General features: G+C 36.3%; 1 protein-coding gene across 1 annotated transcript in view; it reads left to right on the top strand.

Annotated features, from left to right (window-relative positions):
• Maoa (monoamine oxidase A) overlaps nucleotides 1-22,359 on the top strand; it is a 67,425-nt gene that overhangs the window by 24,450 nt on the left and 20,616 nt on the right. The window contains exons 4-8 of the mRNA XM_060375512.1: nucleotides 13,360-13,464; nucleotides 14,179-14,270; nucleotides 18,321-18,462; nucleotides 20,989-21,138; nucleotides 21,789-21,948. Coding sequence (XP_060231495.1) covers nucleotides 13,360-13,464; nucleotides 14,179-14,270; nucleotides 18,321-18,462; nucleotides 20,989-21,138; nucleotides 21,789-21,948 — 649 coding nt within the window. The remainder of the gene's footprint in view (nucleotides 1-13,359; nucleotides 13,465-14,178; nucleotides 14,271-18,320; nucleotides 18,463-20,988; nucleotides 21,139-21,788; nucleotides 21,949-22,359) is intronic.

Raw genomic sequence — 22,359 nt, 5'->3', positions numbered from 1 at the left:
AGAGAATAAGAGTCTTTGATAGTGGAAAAATGATATGGTGGTAGGAACAGCTGAGAGCTTATGTCTGGATCAGCAGGCAGGAGGGAGAGACAGAGGAAGGGAGGAAAAGAGAGAGAGAGAGAGAAAGAGAGAGAGAGAGAGAGAGGATATACTGGGAATGTCACAAGTCTTGACATCTTAGAACTCATCCCCAGTGAAACATATACTCCAACAAAGCCACACCTTCTAGTCTTTCACAAACAGTTCCACCAACTGGAGAAATAGTATTCAAACATATTAGCCTATGAGGCCATTCTCCAAAATAAATTCTGAGACTCCAGGCAATCTTTTTATTGTCACCACCTGTAAAACCAAAAAGCAAATTACGTATTTCCAAAATACAGTGCCACAGAATATATTTTACCATCCCAAATGGGATGAATCAGGACATACAAAGAAATACTGGACCAAATACATACTGAAACCCAGAAGGACAAACTCCAAATTGTGTAGCTCCATGTCTGATGTCAAAAAGCTTAGGTAGCTCCAACTTTCTAGTTTGTGGCCTCCAACGATACAGCTCTCTCTTGGGTGGTTCCACTCCCTGTGTACAGCTTATCTTAGTACATATCTCATGGTTCTGGCACTTCTAACATCTTGAAGTTTCCAATACAATCTAGGTTTCACTCTCACAGCTTTATGAAATGAATTCTCAGATTCTCTTGTTCCACTCCTAGTCTGCCTCAGCTGTTCTCCTTAACCCTGGAGAAATATTCTACAAATTTTTACTCTTGTATATTTCATGATTCTAAAGCCACAACCAGGTGGACAACAGTTTCAAGTTTGACTACCCACTTGGGATAAGCCCAGCATCTTTGAATCACATTTGTAACAGCTTTGATTTGTTGTTGATATTTAGGAGCAGAAAATTTCTTGGGCCTTTTTTCATCATTTGGAAGCTTAGCTGGATGGGGTCTTCTTCTGAGGGGCATGCCTCCTTTTATCTTAAATGCATATCAGGATTTGCCTTGATCCCTTCTTTTTCATCAAAAACCTTCACTCCAACATTAAATTTCCTGATACTCTGTTTATTTTTTTAATTCTATCTTTTTGCCCCACTTGCTCTTTTTCATTGTAGAACTGCATAAGAGTGGTTACTTGGAGACTGAGTGTATGGGCTACATCTGAGCAGAGGTTTTATGTCCTTGGTTGGGGTATCAGGTTCCCTAGTAAGAGGAGCAGGGGCTTTCTCTGACCTAAACTCAGTGGCTGGCTCTCTGATCACCTCTTCCTTTGGGGGGGGGGGGTGCGGAGGGAGTGCAGCTTTGCCAGGGCACAGAGGAAGATTCCTCTATCAGTGGACTAGGGGTGGAGTATAGTGGGAGAAGAGGAAGGGAGGTTGGGATTGTGGAGGAGATGAGGGAGTGGGCCACAGCTAGGATACAAAGTGAATAAATTGCAATAAATAATAAATAAAAAATAAAAACTGTGATTACTAATAACCAAGCATTAGAGTCAGTATTATAGTGTGTTGAAATCTTGTCTGCCAAAGAAATTAGTCCATTACATTTCAATTTAGCCTCAAGAAAATTCTTAGAACAAGAGCAGAAAGTTGTTACATTCATTGCCAAAATATCACCAGAATGTTTAATAGCCTAGCTCTTGTATTATTCTCTTCTGAAGTCTCTCAGGCTGGGCCTTCATAGTTCACATAACTTTAAGCATCATTGTTTGCCATGCTACTACTAGGGTGACCTATCAAGCCATACTTACAGTGTAAGCATGATCCCCATAGGCTCTTATGTTTGAATACTTGGTTCTCAGTTGGAGAAATTATTTGAGTAGTATTAGGAGGTACGGCCTTGCTAAAGAAAGTGTGTCACTGGGTGTTGACCTTGGGATTTCTAAAAATTTGTACCATTCCCAGTGAGTACTCTCTCTGCCTCCTACCTTACAAGATTTGAGATCTCAGATGTTCTTGCCACCAGGCATTGATCTGCCGTCATGGATTCTAATGCTTTGAAATAATAAGACTGACTAACTGCTTTCTTTTTTTTTTTTGCTTTGGTCATGGTGTTTTGTCATAGCAACAGAAAAGTAACTATGGTACTTACCATAGCTGTCCCAGGCTGTACTCCACTCCCTTTCCTAATGTATTTACAAGCTACAGTGGATGGAGTTGCCTGGACAGAAAAACAAAGGCAGGCAGGCATTCAGGCATGTAGGTACACACACACACACACACACACACACACACACACACACACACACACACAAACACACCCCTATGCATTATTCCATAGTTCCAAGCAACTCTCACCTAAAAGCCACTTCTAAGGGCTCCAAAGAACAAAATTTGAGGTCATTCTAGCTTTTGAATGAGTTCTTCTTCCACGTTCTCACCCAGAATGCCTTTGAACACTTTGTTCGTTTGCTTGTGCCTGGCTTTTCCTCTTGGAAAGTATAGCCTTGTTGTGCATTTCCTAGTGATTAAAGAAGAGATTGTTTAAACTCAGATCCTCAGATCCACCTAACAAATAGTAGCTTTTGTTACTGTTATTGTTTCTCATTGAAGCCAAACTAGAAAAATGCTTGAGAAATTAACTTTGCAATCTGTTATTGTGAGCTGCTTCCTGAAATTATAAGGGAAGGGGTCATTTACTCATACAGAATGTCAGGATTTCCACACCAGTCACCACACCTCTTTGCAAAAGACACATCTTCCTTTGACTGGAAACAATCATGTTGGGTGTAGAGGCTAAAACATTGGGCGTTTCCAAGGAAACTTTGGATCAGTACATAGTAATATGCAACCAGGAGGTCAGGAATCTTAGCAAAACTGATAAACAAGTGGTTTGGGATGCCTAGGAGTGCATGACAGTAAAACATGTGAGAAACCAAACAAATAGCCTTTAGAAATGCTGAGAACTCAGGAGTTAAGAGAAGATAAAAAAAAAATAGGTTTTACAAAGTTGTGACAGCTGGAGGTATACCTCAAGGGCAGAGCATTGAACAGTGAGGCTCTAGAGTCAATTACCAACACCATAAAAATTATACAAAGTATTTTGAAATGTTTATTTTATTAGGCCATAGTTAAAACACTTTCCTATTTTCTCATTTCTGCAAAGCATGCCATTTGCCTAATAACAGTAAGAAGAATAGCAGCTACTATTTATGAAAGCCTTTTACATTTTCACATTTAATATGAAGAAGTAACCCAAATACTTTGTGCTCAACTATTTAAACAGTCATGGAAATCTACTCTGCACTTCAACTGGGAAGTGTGATAATTAACCTGGAAGCTTGTTGAGCAGTCTCATCCACATTTTTTATTTCTTTCAATGAGTCATGTAAGGAAAGATGTTTATTGTTCCTAGAGGCTAACAATAAAGAACTAAGGTCTTTTTTAAATGTATGAACTCATTATATTCTTACATCTTCCCCACTAGGTTTTCATGATTTTTCCTATGCTATAGAAGAGAAAACTAAGATTCAGTGAGGTGGAGTGACTTGACAAAGCTAAAGACTAGTATCAGTCTACTAATCCCTGAAAGCATCCTCTTTATTACTTCACTATATATGCTAGGAAATGAAACTGAGGTAGTGAATAGAAGAGCACTGGGTCTCTGATATTTGAGAGATTTCTATCATTTTTAGTGAAGACTGGTTGATAAACAATAGATACAGTTAGTTAAAAAAAACACGTGCTTTTCTTTAATTTTCATTTCATTACTCTGCCAGTTCCACATTCCTTTTTGAACAGTTTAAACATTGCAAATTTACAATTATGTACTGCGATAAGTACTTTGCAGTCTCCTAGTTATGACCACTGTACGATTTTGATAGGGGTACATGCTATTTCAATGCCCTATTCTCTCTCTCTCTCTCTCTCTCTCTCTCTCTTTCTCTCCTCTCTCTTTCCGTTCCTCTCATATGTGCGTGTGTTCGTGTTTGTGTGTGTGTGTGTGTGTGTGTGCACATATATGGAATATATGTGAAGGCCAGTTCATCAACTATTTCTCACCTTATTTGTGAGACAAGGTATCTTATAGATATCTGGAACTTACTGATTCAGCTAAACTGACTGGCCAGTAAGACCCTACTAGTGCTAGGATTTAGATGGTATGGGAAGCATTAGATACTAAATGCTTATTAAAATGATTATTTTTTATATTTGTAAATAAGATAATCCATCATTACATTTGTTTAAAGAATGAATTCCATTTAATTGTGGAAACCTTTTGCTGATTTTTGCAATATGTAGTGAAGAATGTGGTGAAGAAAAACCCAGCAAGAGCTAACACGAGCAATTTCAAGACCTACTTTGATATAGAAACTGATATATTTATGCATTTTTCTCCTGACTTTTCATATCTTCTCTAAATAAAACTAGAGTCAGAAATTCTCACTAAACATTTACTTTTAGCGAGTAGTTTGATAAGCTTTATTCATTGTATTGTAACTTTAAATGGATAGATGATGAGGCATGAGAATGATAGATTAATATGGCTATTAAACAGCTGTACATCCTAACAGTATTTTCATAATTTCCCTAACTACCCTTTTCTTCTAAGTTAATGGCATTTGTGAAAGAAGGAAAATACTTTTTAAATGCTGCCCTACTGGTGATCTTAATTACCCAACATCTCAGAGGAAAAACTTGTATTGTTTTTAACTTTATTGCTTTAGTTTAAATTTCTTTATATAATTAGAATCCCTTGGGAATGATCACCTAAACATTCATTTTAAGGCTCTTCATTCTTGATGTAAAAGTATCATTTATTCCTTAGTATGATTCTTCTTTTTTCAGAGTTTGACCCACTCATCTTAGGTATCCACTGTATTAATTGGTTGCTGTGAAAATCTTGAGATGCAGTGAAAATATGATAAGTCCCAGTTCATGAGCAAACACTCAGAAGTTGTGCAGGATGTAGACCACAATTTCATACTCCTGATCAGAGGGAAAAGAGACATAAAAATGGAAACTATAATACTGCATAAATATAACAACGAAATTAGATGGTAGATAAGTTGCCTAGGGAAATAGGAAAGTGTTGGGTTGAGAAAGAAGAAAAAGCTGAGGATGGGACCCTGGAAGACTCAGTGGATCAATGAATGTGGAGATAATCTTGGGCGAGTAGGTAGATATTTGTGAAAACCAATAGAATTTATTGGGGTCATGAGATGCAGCCAACCGCTAATAGGTTGGATAAATTCATCCCTTCAGATATGGCTGTAAGAAGCTCTCTGGTAAAGGGAGCTCTATGAATTTGGATGAGGAATACAAGTCACATTTTAGGAAATAGAAAGATATGAAAAAAAAGCATCATTTGAGTTTGATTAACATTAAAAGAAGGATGCAATTGTGATGGTATGGCTTAGTGGTAGGGTGTGAGCTAAACATGCTGATTTCCTGGGCATGATGCCCAGCACCAAACAAAAGAAAATCATGAAAAAATGGAAAGAGAATGACAATTTAAAGAGAGATGTTTACATTTAAAATATGGGAAGCAGGAGCTGTCTCTGACAGCTGGTGCTTTGAACACCTCCCCCTGGGTACAGCCTTGCCAGGCCACAGAGGAAGATGATGTAGCCAGCCCTGATGAGACCTGATAGGCTAGAGTCAGATATAAGGGGAGGAGGTCCTCCTCCCATCAGTGGACTAGGGAAGAGGTGTAGGGGGAGAAGAGGGATGGTGAATGAGATTAGGAGAAGACAAGGGAGGGGGCTACAGCTGGGATACAAAGGGAAAAAACCTAAATAAATAAATAAATAAATAAATAAATAAATAAATAAATAAATAAGATTAAAAATGTGGAGGCTTTTTCTAGATAGGATGGAAGTTATTTATGTTTGAGGGGAATTTGGCTACTTGCATTCAGAAGTGATAAGAAATTATTTTGTTAAATTTTAAAACAGCATGATGATGTTATCTGAATTAGTGGGTTTTTAGATGATTTTTTTTTTTTTTACTGCATTATGAACTATAAGAAAGATTTCCCTAATAGGCATTGTTACAAAGCAGTGACAAAGGCAAGTCCCAAGGAACTCATATGGGTTGGAAAAGCATGTTCCCAAACAAACTCATAAGCTATTTATTTCCTAAATGATTAAAGAAAGTTATTTGGCTGCCTCCCCAGTTACTTAAAATACTATGATTGTTCTCACTTCCTTTTGCTTAACTAAAATATGAAGGTATAAATAACAGAAATCTTTCCATGTGCTAGTCAGTTAGCACTACTTGCTTAGTATAAATTTTAGGTCATCTTATGGTTTATGGGAGCCATAAACTATCACTTCCTGTTATTACCTCCTATTATGAACACTGATAGATTAAAGATGTAATTTCTTAAGTGCCCTTAATTATTTGGAGGTATGATTACAGGAACATTGTGTTCTACTCAATATAAATAATTTCTGCTCTGTCAGTCTTTCAGAGATTAAAGGTAAGGCTAACAAGTTGGAAAGATGCTAAGTATGGTTATACAATATAGGCACAAAATGCACAATTGCTACTCTAGGGTTTTTTACTTCCATTTATTTTTATGTTTTAAATATTTTCTTTTTTATATAATTTTTTATTTATTACAATTTATACACTTTGTATCCCAGCTGTAGCCCCCACCTTCATCTCCTCCCAATCCTGCCCTCCCTCACTCCCTCATCTCTTCTCATGCCCCTTTCCCAGTCCACTGATAGGGGAGGTCTCGGTCTCCTTCCAACTGACCCTAGCCTATCAGGTCTCATGAAGACTGTCTTTCATAGTCTTTCTCTGTGGCCTGGTAAGGCTGCTCCCCTCCTTTCCCCTTCACGGGAGGTGATCAAATAGCCAGCCACTGAGTTCATGTCAGAGACAACTCCTGTTCTCCTTACTAGGGAGCCCATTTGGAGACTGAGCTGTCACAGGATACCTCTGTGTAGGGTTTCTAGGTTATCTCCATGAATGGTCCTTGGTTGGAGTATCATTCTCAGAAAAGACCCCTGGGCCCAGATTTTTGGTTCTTTTGTTTTCCTTGTGGAGCTCCAGACCCTTCCAGGTCTTTCTATACCCCCGCCTTCTTTCATGAGATTCCCTGCACTGTGCCCATAGTTTGGCTATGAGTCTCAGCATCTGCTTTAATACCCTGCTGAGTAGACTCTTTCAGAGACTCTCTGTGGTAGTCTCCTGTCTTGTTCCTTGTTTTCACCTTCTTCTGATGTCTATCCTGTTTGCCTTTCTGAATGAGGATTGAGCATCTTACCCAGGGTACTCATTCTTGCTTAGCTTCTTTAGGTGTACAGATTTTAGTATGATTATCCTATATTATATGTCTAATATCCACTTATACATGAGTATATACAATGTGTGTGTTTCTGCTTCTGGGATACCTCACTCACGATGATCTTTTCTAGTTCCCACATTTGCCTGGAAATTTCATGATTTTCTTTTTTTTTTTTTAATTACAGAGTAGTATTCCATTGTATGAATGTACTGCAATTTCTGTAGATATTCCTCAATTGAGGAACATCTGGGTTGTTTCTGGATTCTGGCTATTACAAATGAAGCTGCTATGAACATGGTTGAGCAAATGTCCTTGTAGTATACTTGAGCATATTTTGGATATATGCTTAGGAGTGGTATTGTTGGATCTTGTGGTAACACTATTCCTAGTTGTCTGAGAAAGCACCAGATTGATTTCCAAAGTGGTTGTACAAGTTTACATTCCCACCAGCAGTAGAGGTGGGTTCTGCTTTCTCCACATCTTCTGTAGCATGCTGTAGAACAATAAAAGCTGCTTGTTGATGGCATAGAAACAGGCTGGTGAATGGAAGCGAATAGAAGATCCAGAAATAAACCCACACACTCTTGTATACCTGATTTTTTTATAAAGATGCCAAAACCATACAATGGAAAAAGATACCATCTTCAATAAATGGTGCTGGTCAAACTGGATATCTACACGTAGAAAAATGCAAATAGATCCATACTTATCTATCACCCTGCACAAACTAATGTCCAAGTGGATCAAAGACCTCAACATAAAATCAGACATACTAAACCTGTTTTCGTTTATTTTTAAAAAGTAATAGTCACTTGGAAGTACTATTTTAAATTCCCTGCCTAGCTCTCAGGTCATGAACGTATTTCTTTTTTTCCCCACTTTTTAAATTTTATTTATATTTTTATAAATTACAGTTTATTCACTTTGTAGCCCTGTTGTTGCCCCATCCCTCATCCACTCCCAATCCCCCTTCCTCCCTCCTCTCCTCCCATACCCCTCCACAAGTCCACTGATAAGGAGGTCCTCCTTTCCTTTCCTCTGACCCTAATCTATCAGGTCTCATGAAGAGTGGCTGCATTGTCTTCTTCTGTGGCCTGGTAAAGCTGCTTCCTCATCAGGGGGAGTTGATCAAAGAGCCATTTTCAAATCCCTGCCTTGTTCTCAAGTCATGAAGGCAGTTCTTGATGAGAACTCATTTTGTATTCAGAAACTGTTTGACACCATTCTGAAAAAACTATGGAATCTTCTTTAGAACAACAAGACGGTCTTTGCTATCAGACGTGTTTTTCTCAGCCAAAGACATTCTCAGGTCCTCTTACATTGTGTTATTTTAAAGATCCACCCATGTCAAAATAGTCTCCAGTTGTGGAATCTAGAAGTAACCATTGAGATATAAGTCCTTTTATAGGTGTCAGAAAAGAGAAAGATATCGCCCAAAAGTTGTCAGTTACTTGCAGAATATGTGCATTTTTGTAGCCATTTTTTTTTTCTGGAAAATGTTAGCCAGAAACTGATAAAGATGAAACTAATAAATTACTTATCTGCTTGATGCCTTTGTCAGCAGGAGAAAAGTTTACATCTTTCAGACTATTTATGTCTTCCGTTATTTAGGAGACTGCCAGGCTGTATTCTCCTCTCATTCTGTTATTTGCCCTTTCTGTGTTGTGTGTGTTTACGAAGGCTTGGATTGAGGGGCCTTAAGACTTTATGTAAGGATGTTCCAGTTGATATTGTTCTGTGATGAGGATTTCCTTAGGAATATGACACATACAATACATTACTTAACGCTTAATAAGAATATTTTTTAAAGCATTTAAAAAATACTTGCCACATGTGGTATTCCACACCTTTAATTCCAGCACTTGGGAAGCCAAGATAGGTGGATAGCTCTTAGTTCAAGACCAACCTGGTCTATGTATCAAGCTCCAGGATAGCCAAGGCTGTAGAGTAAAAGCCTATATCAAAAACATTTTTTCAAAGCAGAGATGAGTTTTATATATGACTGATCTTTGAGTACAAATTATTTCATAGATGAAATATAGATTTTGTTTTTGGGATTTCAAGCTAGGGAAGAATTGTAACAAGAACTAGTTGTTTTGAAATCTTCCCAAGCTATTAAGCCCACACTCTCTCCTATCTAGAGCTGTTTTTTTTCTTCTGTAAAATGTTTCTGTCCATTTCTTTCACAAAATGTGTTGGCCTTCCCCAAAGAAGGCCATGTTTCCTTGGCAATCATATGCCTGGTGCTTCTTTCTTTGTATTTTAAATCTTTAGAAACAAAAAAGATACATGGAAAAGATTTGTAAATTTCACATGTGAGAGTTCTCTTTATTTTGTTGGGAAAGTTCCATCAACCATATAGGAGTGAGGTAAATATATTATATGATAATATTTTCTAGCTACTATCACTAAGATTTTAGTTTCCTTATTTATAAAATAGAAATATCAGTAGTCCTTGTCTGCACAGAGCTGATGGGAACATTACATGAGACAATGCATATGAATAGTTTCAGCCAGTGGCAGGCACAGAGAAAGCTCAATAGATGATGCTCATAACAGTAATAAAGGGATTGGAGTCTCAGAAAGTTGTATTGTAGCATTTCACCATAGCATTTTCTGATAAGAAATCAGATTATATAATCAGCCAAGATTATTTGAATTTGTTAGTGGAAAGGAAATTTACTTCTTTGTCATTTAATGGATGCCATGTATTCTTACTCAATTGTCAGGGTGGGGAAACTATGCACATACTGCCATACCTTGTGCCTCTACTGTGATAGGATTTTTTCTTGAACCTTTTTAAAAGTCTGGCACAACTTTTAATATTTTGCAGTACATAAAGTTGACTTTCTACAGATAATTATTAATCAAAACATAAAATTTTCATGAGAAATTGTACTAGCAGAAAATATTTGGGCTTTATGAATATTGAGAAATCATTTATTTTTAACCATAATTGTCCTTTGGTATCTGTAGAAGATTGGTTTCAGGACTTCCTGTGAAAATGAAGATCTGGGGATGCCAAAGTGCTTAAATGAAGTGTTATTTGCATATGCCTTATTCATATTCTGTGTACTTTAAATCATCTCTAGATTACTTATAATATCTAGTATATGTAAATGATATAAAAATAATAGCTATAATTTTTTATTGAAAGAATAATAGCAACAAAGAGGTCTCTACATGTTAAGTATAGATACTTTTTTAATGCTTTCTATCTGCAGTTGGTTGAATCTGAAGATGAAGAAACTGAAGAACCACTAAAGTAATTAAATTTGCAGATAGTACTTTGTAAATATCCTAGTCTTTCACTTTTCTCTAAGACCCCACCTTCTATTTACCCTTGATTTTGCTTATTTGTGTCACACAATAAAGTAAAATACATGGTTTCAAAATATCAACCTGCATTGACATTAGAAACCTTAGTAATAAGCTACACAAACCAACTTGAGCTAATAAAGGTAACTTATGAGGCTGGGACATCACACTTCAGAATTGACAGAAATCAGAAATATGACAAGTTAAAGACAAGAATCATAGCATCTGTTGACATACTGCCTTAGGGAAGAGAACTCTCATCCCACTCTCTTGAACCCACTCTCTTCTGTACTTGGGTTATAATGAACTATTGGGTCAAATCTTCTAAGAGTATATGATTAACTAAGTTCAGATCACAAGCTTCTAGCTGGGCTAGATCAGGAGTTGGGAGGAATCTGACCTATACTTATTTTAATGGCAGTTGGGACCATCTTACATAATAGCTACAAAGAGGAGAGGTGGCAATTTCCCCAAAGGAAACCAGAGTACCTCTAGAAAAGAAAAATGGATGTAGAACAGACCAAACTGGTAAATGCCCATGTTCCACCCTGCTAATAGTCTTATTCTTTACACCAAATATAATAGTCAAGCCAGTCTTTAATTAGCCTGTGAAAACCTTGAAAACTTGGTTTGAGATCTGACTTGTATGTATCTAAAGATGATCTTCCATTTAATCATGCTGTCACTCATATATGATCACCTTTCCAGAGACATTCAATAAGAAATTATGGCTTCATCATTTACACTAAAATGAGTTTTATCTTTATAAACTTAATTGTCCAAGTAAGTAAAAACAGGTCAAAATCTATAATTTCTTACAAATTAAAAACAGATAACAAAATATTAGGAGAAATTTTAGTAATCTTATTAAAATTAGAGATGTTTAGGTAAAATATATTTAATTTTCTCAAAGGGAATGTCTTTAATGTAGTAAAGGACCCTGTTGCTTTGAAAATGGCTTAGGTTAGGGTGGAAGATGGCTAGGCAGGTATAGCGATTTCTGTACAGGCATGATGACCTGAAATCAGACCCACAGCACTCTTGTAAAAAGCCAGACACAGTAGTATATGAATATGATTTCAGGCAAGGGGCAAAGATCCTAAAGGCCTGATGGCCACACAATCTGGGCAAACCAGTGATCTCCACATTCAAGAACAGACCCTGTCTCATGGAAATAAGGTGGAGAGCAATTACAGACGATATCCAAAGTTGACCTGACCTCCATGTATGTATGTGCAGCCAAGCCTGCCTGAACACACTTGTAGGTACACAAACCATAATTTATGTGTTTTCCTTCCCTCCCTTCCTTTCCCCACTGTCTCTGTCTGTCTTTCTTTCACACACACATACACACAAAAATGACTTATCACACACATATGCACAAAAATGACATATTAACTGCTTTAAAATTTTAATTTTTTAACTTATTTTTTGTAGTCTTGGAGGTGGAACACAAAGCCTGGAATATGTTAAATAAACATTATACCATTGAATAACATCCCCAGCCCCCTTTTTTCTTTTTTTTTTTTTTAATTTTATTAATCCAGAACACAATGCTGGGCAATAATTACTCCAAGCCCGCCTTGCTTCCTCTCTTCCAGATTTCCCACATTGTACTTACTTTTTAGTCATATATGAGGTATAGTTCATTTCTCCTAATGTTTCTTCTCCTGATGTTTCCCAGACCTTTCCTCTTGAATCTCTCCTCATACTCTCTTCTTCCTCTGTCCCTCCAGACTAGAATGTCCCACCCTTTTCTCTCCATTGCTAAGCATTGGCTGGTGGTTTTTATTGTCAATACAGAGAACAAATGGTAGCATGTTTACACAAACTTGAGACAGGTAATGCACATCACAATACAATGTCCAGATTGAAACCAGATAGTGGGGTAAAGAAATCAGCATTTGAATGAACAAGGGTAAATTGTATACATTCCAAAAGAACATTATACCAACATTTCCCCCTTTAAGTCCAATGGCTTCTTTTCTTTCAATCCAATAATAATTATAAAACAGTTATGAAAGCTATTAGTTAGGATTTACATGTGCAATGTCCAGTCCATGTGCATTTGGCAACTTAGGAGAAAGTATTTGATTATCTATCCTATCTTGACAAGTTTAAAGTTCTATACCTAATTTAATATTTATCCTTATTTGTCCTACCTGTATAAAAACATTTTCTTAAATTCTAAAAAACTTAAGTTTAATAGTGGAAGTATAATTATTTGTTCTTCAACCCCACCAGAGATTTGAGAAAGAATAAAATTAGTTATTTGAGTAAATAAAAAGTACATGTTAGCAGCTTCCAAAACATAGAAAATTGACAGAGACAATTTGTTACCTAAACAGTCACCCAAAACTCTCTATAATGATTGGAGCATCATCTGGTCTCACTGGATGTCCACATGTAGAAAAATGCAAATAGACTCATATCTATCACCCTGAAGAAAATTAAAGTCCTAGTGGATCAAAGATCTCACCATAAAACCAAACACACTAACTATGTTGGAAGAAAAGGTGGGGAAGAGCCTCCAACTCATTGGCACAGGAGATAAACTTCCTCAACAGAACACCAACATCTCAGGCTCTAAGATCTACAATTAATGAGTTTCCTTTTTATTTTTAACATAGAAGCTCACTGAGTTGCTCAGACTGTCCTTGCATTTGGAATTTTTCTTCCTCAACTTCCTGAGCTCATGGTATTATAGACCTGCATCACAGCTGGTTCCTGTGGTTTTAGAATGTGATGTAACTTAAGTATTATCTACTTGGAATTGATTCCTTTTATTTTTATGTTTTAGGGGAAGACTTACCCATTTCGTGGTGCATTTCCACCTGTGTGGAATCCCTTGGCATATTTGGATTACAACAACCTGTGGAGGACATTGGATGAAATGGGACAAGAGGTAAAATGTGTGTTAGACTTATGCATAACATACTGCTGAAGAATGAAGCTGATTAATATTTTTTGCAATCTACATTGCCGATTTGCACTGATGCACGCTCTTTCCAGTGTACTCAGCAACTGTGCAAAATCTAGAAGGGTTTCCACTTGACAGATGGAGAAAATGAATACCAAATGATTGTATAATTTATTCACAACCACGAAGTCAGGGAAACAGAATTCAAAAGCACCTTCGACTATAGTACTGCCTGTATGCCACCATCTCTATGCCTCCAAGCATATATATGACATATTTCTGCCAAATATCTACTTAGAGTTATGTATCTACAATGCCACTTTAAGTTGTAAATGAAGGAAGGACTTTGTGCTTCAGATTAAATCTATTCTCAGGCTCCGTAAAATTACTCTCGCAAATATCAGTTTGGGGCCAAAATGGGTGTGATCTTCTAATAATAAATTGATATTGATAATGATCTTCACCATTTCAGTTACAACTACATTGATACATACTGTAATTATGATCACTGTTATTAGTATTATTTGACAGTAGCATTAAAGGCATGAATTCCAGATATATCTCACTTCTCTATGGACTTCCAAACTAATTATAGAAACCAAGAAACAAATTTTTAGAGGTTCACATGATGGATTCTCTGAGGAGAACTAGGTAGCACAGTGGTGGCAGTTTACTTCACTCATGACTGTTTCATTGCAGATCCCTGTTGATGCACCATGGCAAGCACGACATGCTGAGGAATGGGACAAGATGACCATGAAAGATCTCATTGATAAAATCTGCTGGACAAAGTATATTTGACTGCTTAGGATCTTATTTTCCCTCTTATGATCTGTATCCTGTCTTTAGTAGTAGTGCTGTTCTTAGCAACTTATAGGGAAAGATAAGAAATATAATAACCTTATTAGTCATAATAGATTTGAGCAAAAAATAAATAAAAAAACTTAACACAGTTAATGCACAGAGTAGAACATCTTTGGACAAAAGGGCCATGTCCTCAATAAATAATAGTAACTATGTTTTTATTTTATATAGAGGTTGCCTACAAAAGGAGTTTGTGAAAAAAATTTTTTTAAATCAATCCCAGAGGCTAGAGAGATGGCTCAGTGCTTAAGAGTACTAGGTGTTACTTATCAAGAGGCTCTGAATTCAGATCCCAGCACCCATTTTGGGTGGCTAACAATTGCCTATAACTCCAGCACTATGGAATTTGACCCTCTATTTTGCTCTACATAGGACGCCCAACAAATGTGGCAGGTATTCACACTTCTCTCCCCATATACTTTTTTAAAGATATATTTTTTTATTAATTATGGTTTATTTACTTTGTATCCCATCTGTAGCTCCTTCCCTCTTCCCCTCCCAATCCCACCCTCTTTCCCTCTTCTCCACCCATGTCCCTCCTCCAGCCCACTGATAGTGGAGGTCCTCCTCCCCTTCCCTCTGATCCTAGCCTATCAGGTCTCATCAGGACTGGCTTCATTGTTTTCCTCTGTGGCCTGGTAAGGCTGCCCCACCTCTGGGTGAGGTGATCAAAGAGCAGGCCACTGAGTTCATGTCAGAGATAGTCCCTGTTACCTTTACTAGAGAACCCGCTTGGACACTGAGCTGCCATGGGATCCATCTGTGCAAGTGTTCTAAGTTATCTTCATGAATGGTCCTTGATTGGAGTATCAGTATCAAGAAATGCCCTTGTGGCCAGATATTTTGGTTTTGTTGCTCTTCTTGTGGAGCTCCTGTCCCCACCATGTATTTCTGTCTCCTCTTTCATAAGATTGCCTGTACTCTGCCCAAAGTTTGACTATGATTCTCAGCATGTGCTTTGAAACCCTGCAGGGTAGAGTCTTTCAGATGCCCTCTGTGGTAGGCTCCTGTCCTGTTTCCTGTTTTCTCCTTCTTATGATGTCTATCCCCTTTGCCTTTCTGAATGAGAATTGATCATCTTACCCAGAGTCCTCCTCCTTGCTTAGCTTCTTTATGTGTTTGGATCTTAGTATGTTTTTCTTATATTATATATCTAATATCCAAGATCCAGCTATACCATTCCTAGGCATATATCCAAAAGATACTCAAGTATAAAAAAAGTACATTTGCTTAACCATGTTTGTAGCAGCTTTATTTGTAATAGCCAGAAGCCGAAAACAACCCAGATGCCCCTTAGTTGAGTAATAGATATAGAAATTATGGTGCATTTACATAATAGAATACTACTCAGCAATTAAAAACAAAGAAATCATGAAATCTTCAGGCAAAGGGTGGGAACTAGTAAAGATCATCATGAGTGAGGTATCCCAGAAGCAGAAAGACATACAGGGTATATAATCTCTCCATATTCAAAAATGGAAATAAAACAGATTTAAAAATAATTTCCTTATAGACGTAGATGTGAAATTAGCTTGGATGAATGAAAATATAAACACATAATTATTTTAATTTGGATTTATTATTAATTTAGTAACTTATAGTTGACGACTAAAGTCATATCTTAATGATAAGTATACTTTCTTAGAAATATGGTCTTAGTCAATATTTCATGGGTAAATATTCCAGAGTGTATATGAACTAAGATGAATAGTAGGCTGTATAATCTTGTGGAACCACTCTGCTCAAAATGTTATGTTGGCACATGCTCATGTTTATTTTGCCTGTATTTGAATTGGCACATATAGAACTTGCATACTTGTTAGCATATATTTATTCTTTTGAATAAATATGAAAACACTATCAGATAGTGGTAAATTTGTTAGTATTTAGCTCCTGCCCTCATGCATTGCATATTCTTTTAGCAGGCAAGATACATGTTGAACACATAATTATACAGTGTTAGCATAGTACCTAACAAAGGGAATCTTAGTTTCTATAAGGACAGAAAAATCATTTATTTGGTACAGCATATGTTAAGATGAGTAGCTAGACTAGCCAAATTGGCAAGCTCCCAGTTCAGTTGAGAGATACTGTCTCAATAAATGAAGTGCAGAGAAATTCAAGAAGACACTTGGGTTTGACCTCTGTCCCCCACCCCCTGTGTGAAAACATATGTAAAAACATATACATGCATGCACACCACACACATACATGCCAAAACAACAACAAACAATGCACCATAGTGGTGAATGGGAAAGAAGGGAGTATAATTTTGGTGGGAAAACATGTGATGGCCAAAAGGGGTGAGTTGGGGTCTTCTAGGCATAGGCTAAGGTTAGGGTAAGCTTGTCGTTCACTAATATGGTAATAGAAATATCTTCCAAGAATAAGCCATAGCAACAGTTGAGAGTAAACACACACACACACACACACGCACACACACACACACACACACACACACACACACATAGGGTTAGATGCTAACTTCCAGAGTAATTCATGGGGCCAAGACTGGGGATACAAAAATAGATAAAGTAGCAATATGGAATTTTCTATGACTTAAGAAATATGGTACCTTATAAGAATGATCAAAGAAGCATAGGGAAACAGGATGGATGGATTTTTCTAGAACAAAATCTTTCAGGAATAGCATATTGTTAAGTTAGGAGAGAGCAAAAAGTAGCCGTTATAGTTGGGAATCCTACAGAGAAAAGAATGGAGAAGTTGATGTTAAGGAATTGTGTCTTTCATGAATGATCAAGATGGAAGGGGACAGATTCAGACCTATGAGTAATGTAAGGGAACAGTATCTCCTAGACAGAGAAAGGAAAAAGTAGCTTTTGGAAATGGCCTAAGAAAGGAAGGAAAATGGCACATTTTAACAAGTTAATGGTTAGTATAACTGGAGCATAGAGCAGTGTGGAGGGTAATTGAAGTCATGGTTTAAGCAGACTGTAGTTCATTTCATATTGTCTACATTCAAGGTTTAAGACATTTCTCCATTTTATGCCATTGAAGATATCTTTGTTTTTGAACTTTTCTGTCTTTAGTTTTGCTTTCTTTTGTTACATTTGTTTTTATGAAATATAGTTTCATTATGTAGGCCAGAATGGTCTCTAACTTGCTATCTTCTTTCATCTGCCTACTTCATGCTGAGATTATAGGCCCTGTTACCATGCTCAACTTATCACTGAAGTGTTGGAGGTTTTTGTTTATTTGTTTGGTTGGTTGGTTATTCAAGACAGGGTTTCTCTGTGTAATACTGCTGGCTGTCCAGGACTCACTTTGTAAACCAGGCTGGCTTTGAACTCACAGAGATCCATCTGCCTCTGCCTCTTGAGTGCTGGGATTAAAGGCATGTGCCACTACACTCAGCTTACTGGAGTGTTTTTAAAATCCTCATTGTGTTTAGCATGGCAGGGAATATAAGAGGTGATGTAGGGTAGAAATAGAAAGGTTACCACTTTCTCTGTCTATGTAAGAGAATGTACAGTAGGATGGACCAGAGTTTTTCAGAAGAGATGGAAATGTGAGGACAGTCTTTAAAATAGGTGAGAAGTATGCCTAATGATCAGGGTCATTGAGTCTTTAGATAGACCATACTTGTAGCTAAACCATATTTCTTAATAACAGGAGAAATTTTTTTTCTTTTTACTCTAAAGTTAACAAATGCTTTCCTGTGGAAGCTGAGACCATGAGGCTTTTGATTGTGTGTGTGTGTGTGTGTGTGTGTGTGTCTGTCTGTTTTCCAAAATAGTAGAAACACTTTCTCTTCCTGCTACATTATATTTTGTAAAGGTACAATCCTCTGGCTTCTGTATGTATTTTTAATTATGTATGTGTGTGTGGCAGCTGTATACATTTCACAGCATGTATGTATAACATATGTGGCTGTCAGAAGATAACTTTTAGGACTTTATTATCTCTTTCCTCCTGTATGGATTGACATATGATTTTCACTCTTATTCTGTGAACAGAACTGCTCGGGAATTTGCTTATACATTTGTGAACATTAACGTGACTTCTGAGCCTTATGAGGTATCTGCGCTGTGGTTCTTGTGGTATGTGAGGCAGTGTGGTGGCACCACTCGGATATTCTCAGTCACCAATGGTGGCCAGGTATACCTTGTCTATTCTAAAACTAACTTCCCCAGAACAATTCTTGATAAGTTCTTCATTTTTAATATTCATTTATTGTAGTATAAAAATGATCTAAAATATGTCTGAAATTTTTATTTTGTCCTAAATAGTTCATTGGTAAAGAATATTTTCTTTTGAATTAATTACACCTTAAGAATTAAGTTCCTTTCCTTGAAATGAAGGGAAGTGAAGCTATTTATATAGAAGTAGCTAAACTACTAAAAATAAGTCAATTTCCAAGAAAATTTTAGTGCTTATAAAATTAGTATACTTAAAACCGTCTCTGTTCTTTTCATAGGCTTCTTTATCCCACCTGTTTCTCACAGGTATTCTTTCATATTAACTTCTGTAGAATGAAAATTACTCTTCTAATTTACACAAGTGATTTGTGTCTACTCTTTCAATAGTAAGTTCTGTAGTTTGGATTTTAGAATTTAGCAGTCATCTTGCATTTGTTTTTGGCCTTCCTTTACTTCAATTACTAGTAAGTAAAGACATTGAATTCAATATATAATAAACTAGCAGCAAATCCAGAATTCTAAAACCCCAATTCCTTAGACTCTGACATTCATTGCAAACATCTCTCTTATACAAAGAGGATGTCTCTTATCTATGAATGTTATGTCTAAGTGGAATAAGGTTAATTAATTAGTTGCAGTTTAATTCTAATTTATGCTGTGTTACTTGAATCCCAGAATTTTGAGTGCATATTATGAATGCAGACTTTATCTTCAAAGTAAACTATTGTTCTTCTCCAGAGATCTCCAAAGTCCCTGGATTATTATTGTGATAGACCCTGGTTTTGGCAAATATAGAACTTTTGAACTTTTAAAATGTATGATTGTAAACAGAAAGTCAATATTACTTTTTTAACTCATATTTTACCTTCTGAGGTAAAATCAAGGGTTATCTATATCCTTCATTTGTAGGGGACAAAATACTTCTAGACAAACCTATATGGCATTTTGGAAAGTAGAGTTCAGATTTTGAATCTCAAGCTATTATCACAATATCTTTTAAAATACCTTAACATTTAAACTTTGATAATTAAATTTTTAAAATTCTAAGTACAGAAGAGTGGACAGAATTAGTTCATGATTTTTCTATTATACTAGAATTTGGAACACCTGGAAACAGTATTAAATGGCTGTGAATTCATCAGAAAGGCTACATCATGAATTAAGTCTAAACTACTCTTTGATTATTTTTATAGAGAACACTGTTGATCTCACTAAAGAACAATTGCAAAAGTTATTGCATGGCTACTCATAAGTGAGGTATCATAATTGGCAATTGTGGCCTGTCCCTCATTTACTGATGTTCATTTCTAATCCCTCAAAGAATCTTGCAGCAGGCTAAGAATATTCCCTATATTTTAATCAAGTGTACTATATGAAGAACTTATCCTTGCATTTATATCTGTGAGGACATGTGTACATGTGTACACATATATACATATGTTATAAAAAGATCCAATTTTTGAATGATATTCCATGATTTATTTGTTTGGTTTTTTATTTTTAATTTTTTTCTCCACAATTTATTCACTATATATCCTGATTGAAGGCTCCTCCCTCAACTCCACCCAGTTCCACCCTCCCTCCTCTCACACAGATACAAATGCAAGAACAAACATATAATTAAAAATAAAAGAAACATTGAAAAATAGTAACATGGTTCATATCCATGTTCATATATGTATGAAATGTCTAAGAATTTAAATCCTAAACAAATAATGATTCATCATGCACACATAAAAAGAACTTATCCTTTTGGATTATATATGAACAATATCCATGCTGAGAATAGCTGGTTAAAGACAACAGAACACTTCTGATCCTATAGTGTTGCTCAAGAGAAAAACTTAATGTTTAAAGGAATAAACAGATGCTTAGCTATCAATATTCTTCCTTGACAGTGAAACTTACATTTAGTTTTGAGATGATATTCAAAAGCCAAAATTCAGGTTTCCAAGACCTGATTTGGCTATTTCTGATAGGGTGTGCTAACCCTAATAGCAACCTGAACCTGTTTTCTTATATTCACATTATGTGTAATATAATATTTTCTATGTCCTTGCCTGCTCAGTCAAGTAACTCCATGGGGAGATAGAAACCAAGCCCCTAGGATCAATCAGCAAGGTTACCTTACCTTCCCAGGACTACTTACAAATACCATACTCATGAATATTTGAAATTTTCTATGCATTTTATTTGCATTCGATCAGAGCACCATTGACATAGAGAACATTTTTTTTCCTGGTCTCTGATTTTATATGCTAGTATTGGCTTTTCCTTGCTAGAAGCTATGCTGAGGATGATAGCTGAGGTACCTTGGCTTACTGTTTTTCTGTCCTAATGATTGTTCCCACAATTGACTGTTTCAAGGACAGAGGTCTGGCATTGTCATTCTTAAAGATTTACCAATTAGTGGCAAGTGTTGTAACATTCTGCTCTTATAACTTTCTTTTTTTTTTTTTTTTTTTTTGTTTACCTTTTTCCATAGGAACGGAAATTTTTGGGTGGATCTGGCCAAATAAGTGAACAGATAATGGACCTCCTTGGGGATAAAGTGAAATTGAACTCTCCTGTTACTTATATAGACCAAACAGATGACAACATCATTGTAGAGACACTGAATCATGACCACTATGAGGTAATCCATTATAGCAAAGCAGTTTATAGTAGATAGGTTTTATGCCTTTTCAACGTCTTATATATAATCTAATCAGTCATATAATCAACTCTAGCATATATATACCTCAAGTCTTCCATATTGACAGGCATGGTTTACTTACTGTCCTAGTTTGTTTCTCTGTTTCTGTGATAAACACCATAACCAAAAGCCACTTTGGGAAAAATAGGTTTACTTGACTTATAGTTCCCTATCACAGTCCATCATGGAATGAAGTCGTTGTAGAAATTCAAACAGGAGAAGAGGCAAGAATCATAAAAGAGTGCTGCTAAATGGCTTGCTTTCTTATACTGCTCAGGACCACCTGCACAAGGTTGATACCATCCACAGTGGGCTGAGCTATCCCTTATTAATCATTAATCAAGAAAATGTCATACAAACATGAACACAGTCAAGTCTGATGGAAACAGTTCCTCAGTTGTGGCCTCCTTTTCCAAGCTAACTCTATTTTGTGTCACGTTGATAAAACTCACTACCCCACCTACCTTATTCTATTTTGTTGTTTCACAGTGGCTTGATTTGGTATGTTTTTTCCCCCTAAATGGTGCTTCATAACTTCTGCAAAGGCTGAATCTCATATTTTAGGTGATATTTTATATATTGCATTTCAGTGCAAATACGTAATTAGTGCCATCCCACCAGCTTTGACTGCCAAGATCCACTTTAAACCAGAGCTTCCATCTGAGAGAAACCAGTTAATTCAGCGTCTACCAATGGGTGCTGTAATAAAGTGCATGGTGTATTACAAGGAAGCTTTCTGGAAGAAAAAGGGTAGGTTGCTTTTATCTGTGTTTAAACTATTAAGTAAAGAAACTACATTTTAGAAATATTGAATAAAATATGCTGAATGCAAAAAGATAAATGTCTTCAAATTTGAACAGAAATTATAAATTTGTCTCTAAATTTTACAAAATGACCTCAAGAGTGATTGTCGACAATGCGAGAAAAAAGTTAGGTATGCAATGGGAATATCAATAATGGAGCCACCACTGTCAAACTCTTGGCATTTACCTTACTGCTTAATCTTCATGAACAGAATGAGACCAAGGAGTAAGTATTTGGTGGAAATAGTGCTGCTCTGAAGTAAGCTATTCCTGGACTTTACCTACTTATTAGTACTGGTCTCTAAGCATAAAATGACGAAAAATTGTGATAAATGCTATGAATATTGGATGAGACAGG

This window comes from Meriones unguiculatus, chromosome X (genome assembly GCF_030254825.1).
Source record: "Meriones unguiculatus strain TT.TT164.6M chromosome X, Bangor_MerUng_6.1, whole genome shotgun sequence".
NCBI lineage: Eukaryota > Metazoa > Chordata > Mammalia > Rodentia > Muridae > Meriones > Meriones unguiculatus.
This window is presented reverse-complemented; position numbering and strand designations above follow the sequence as displayed.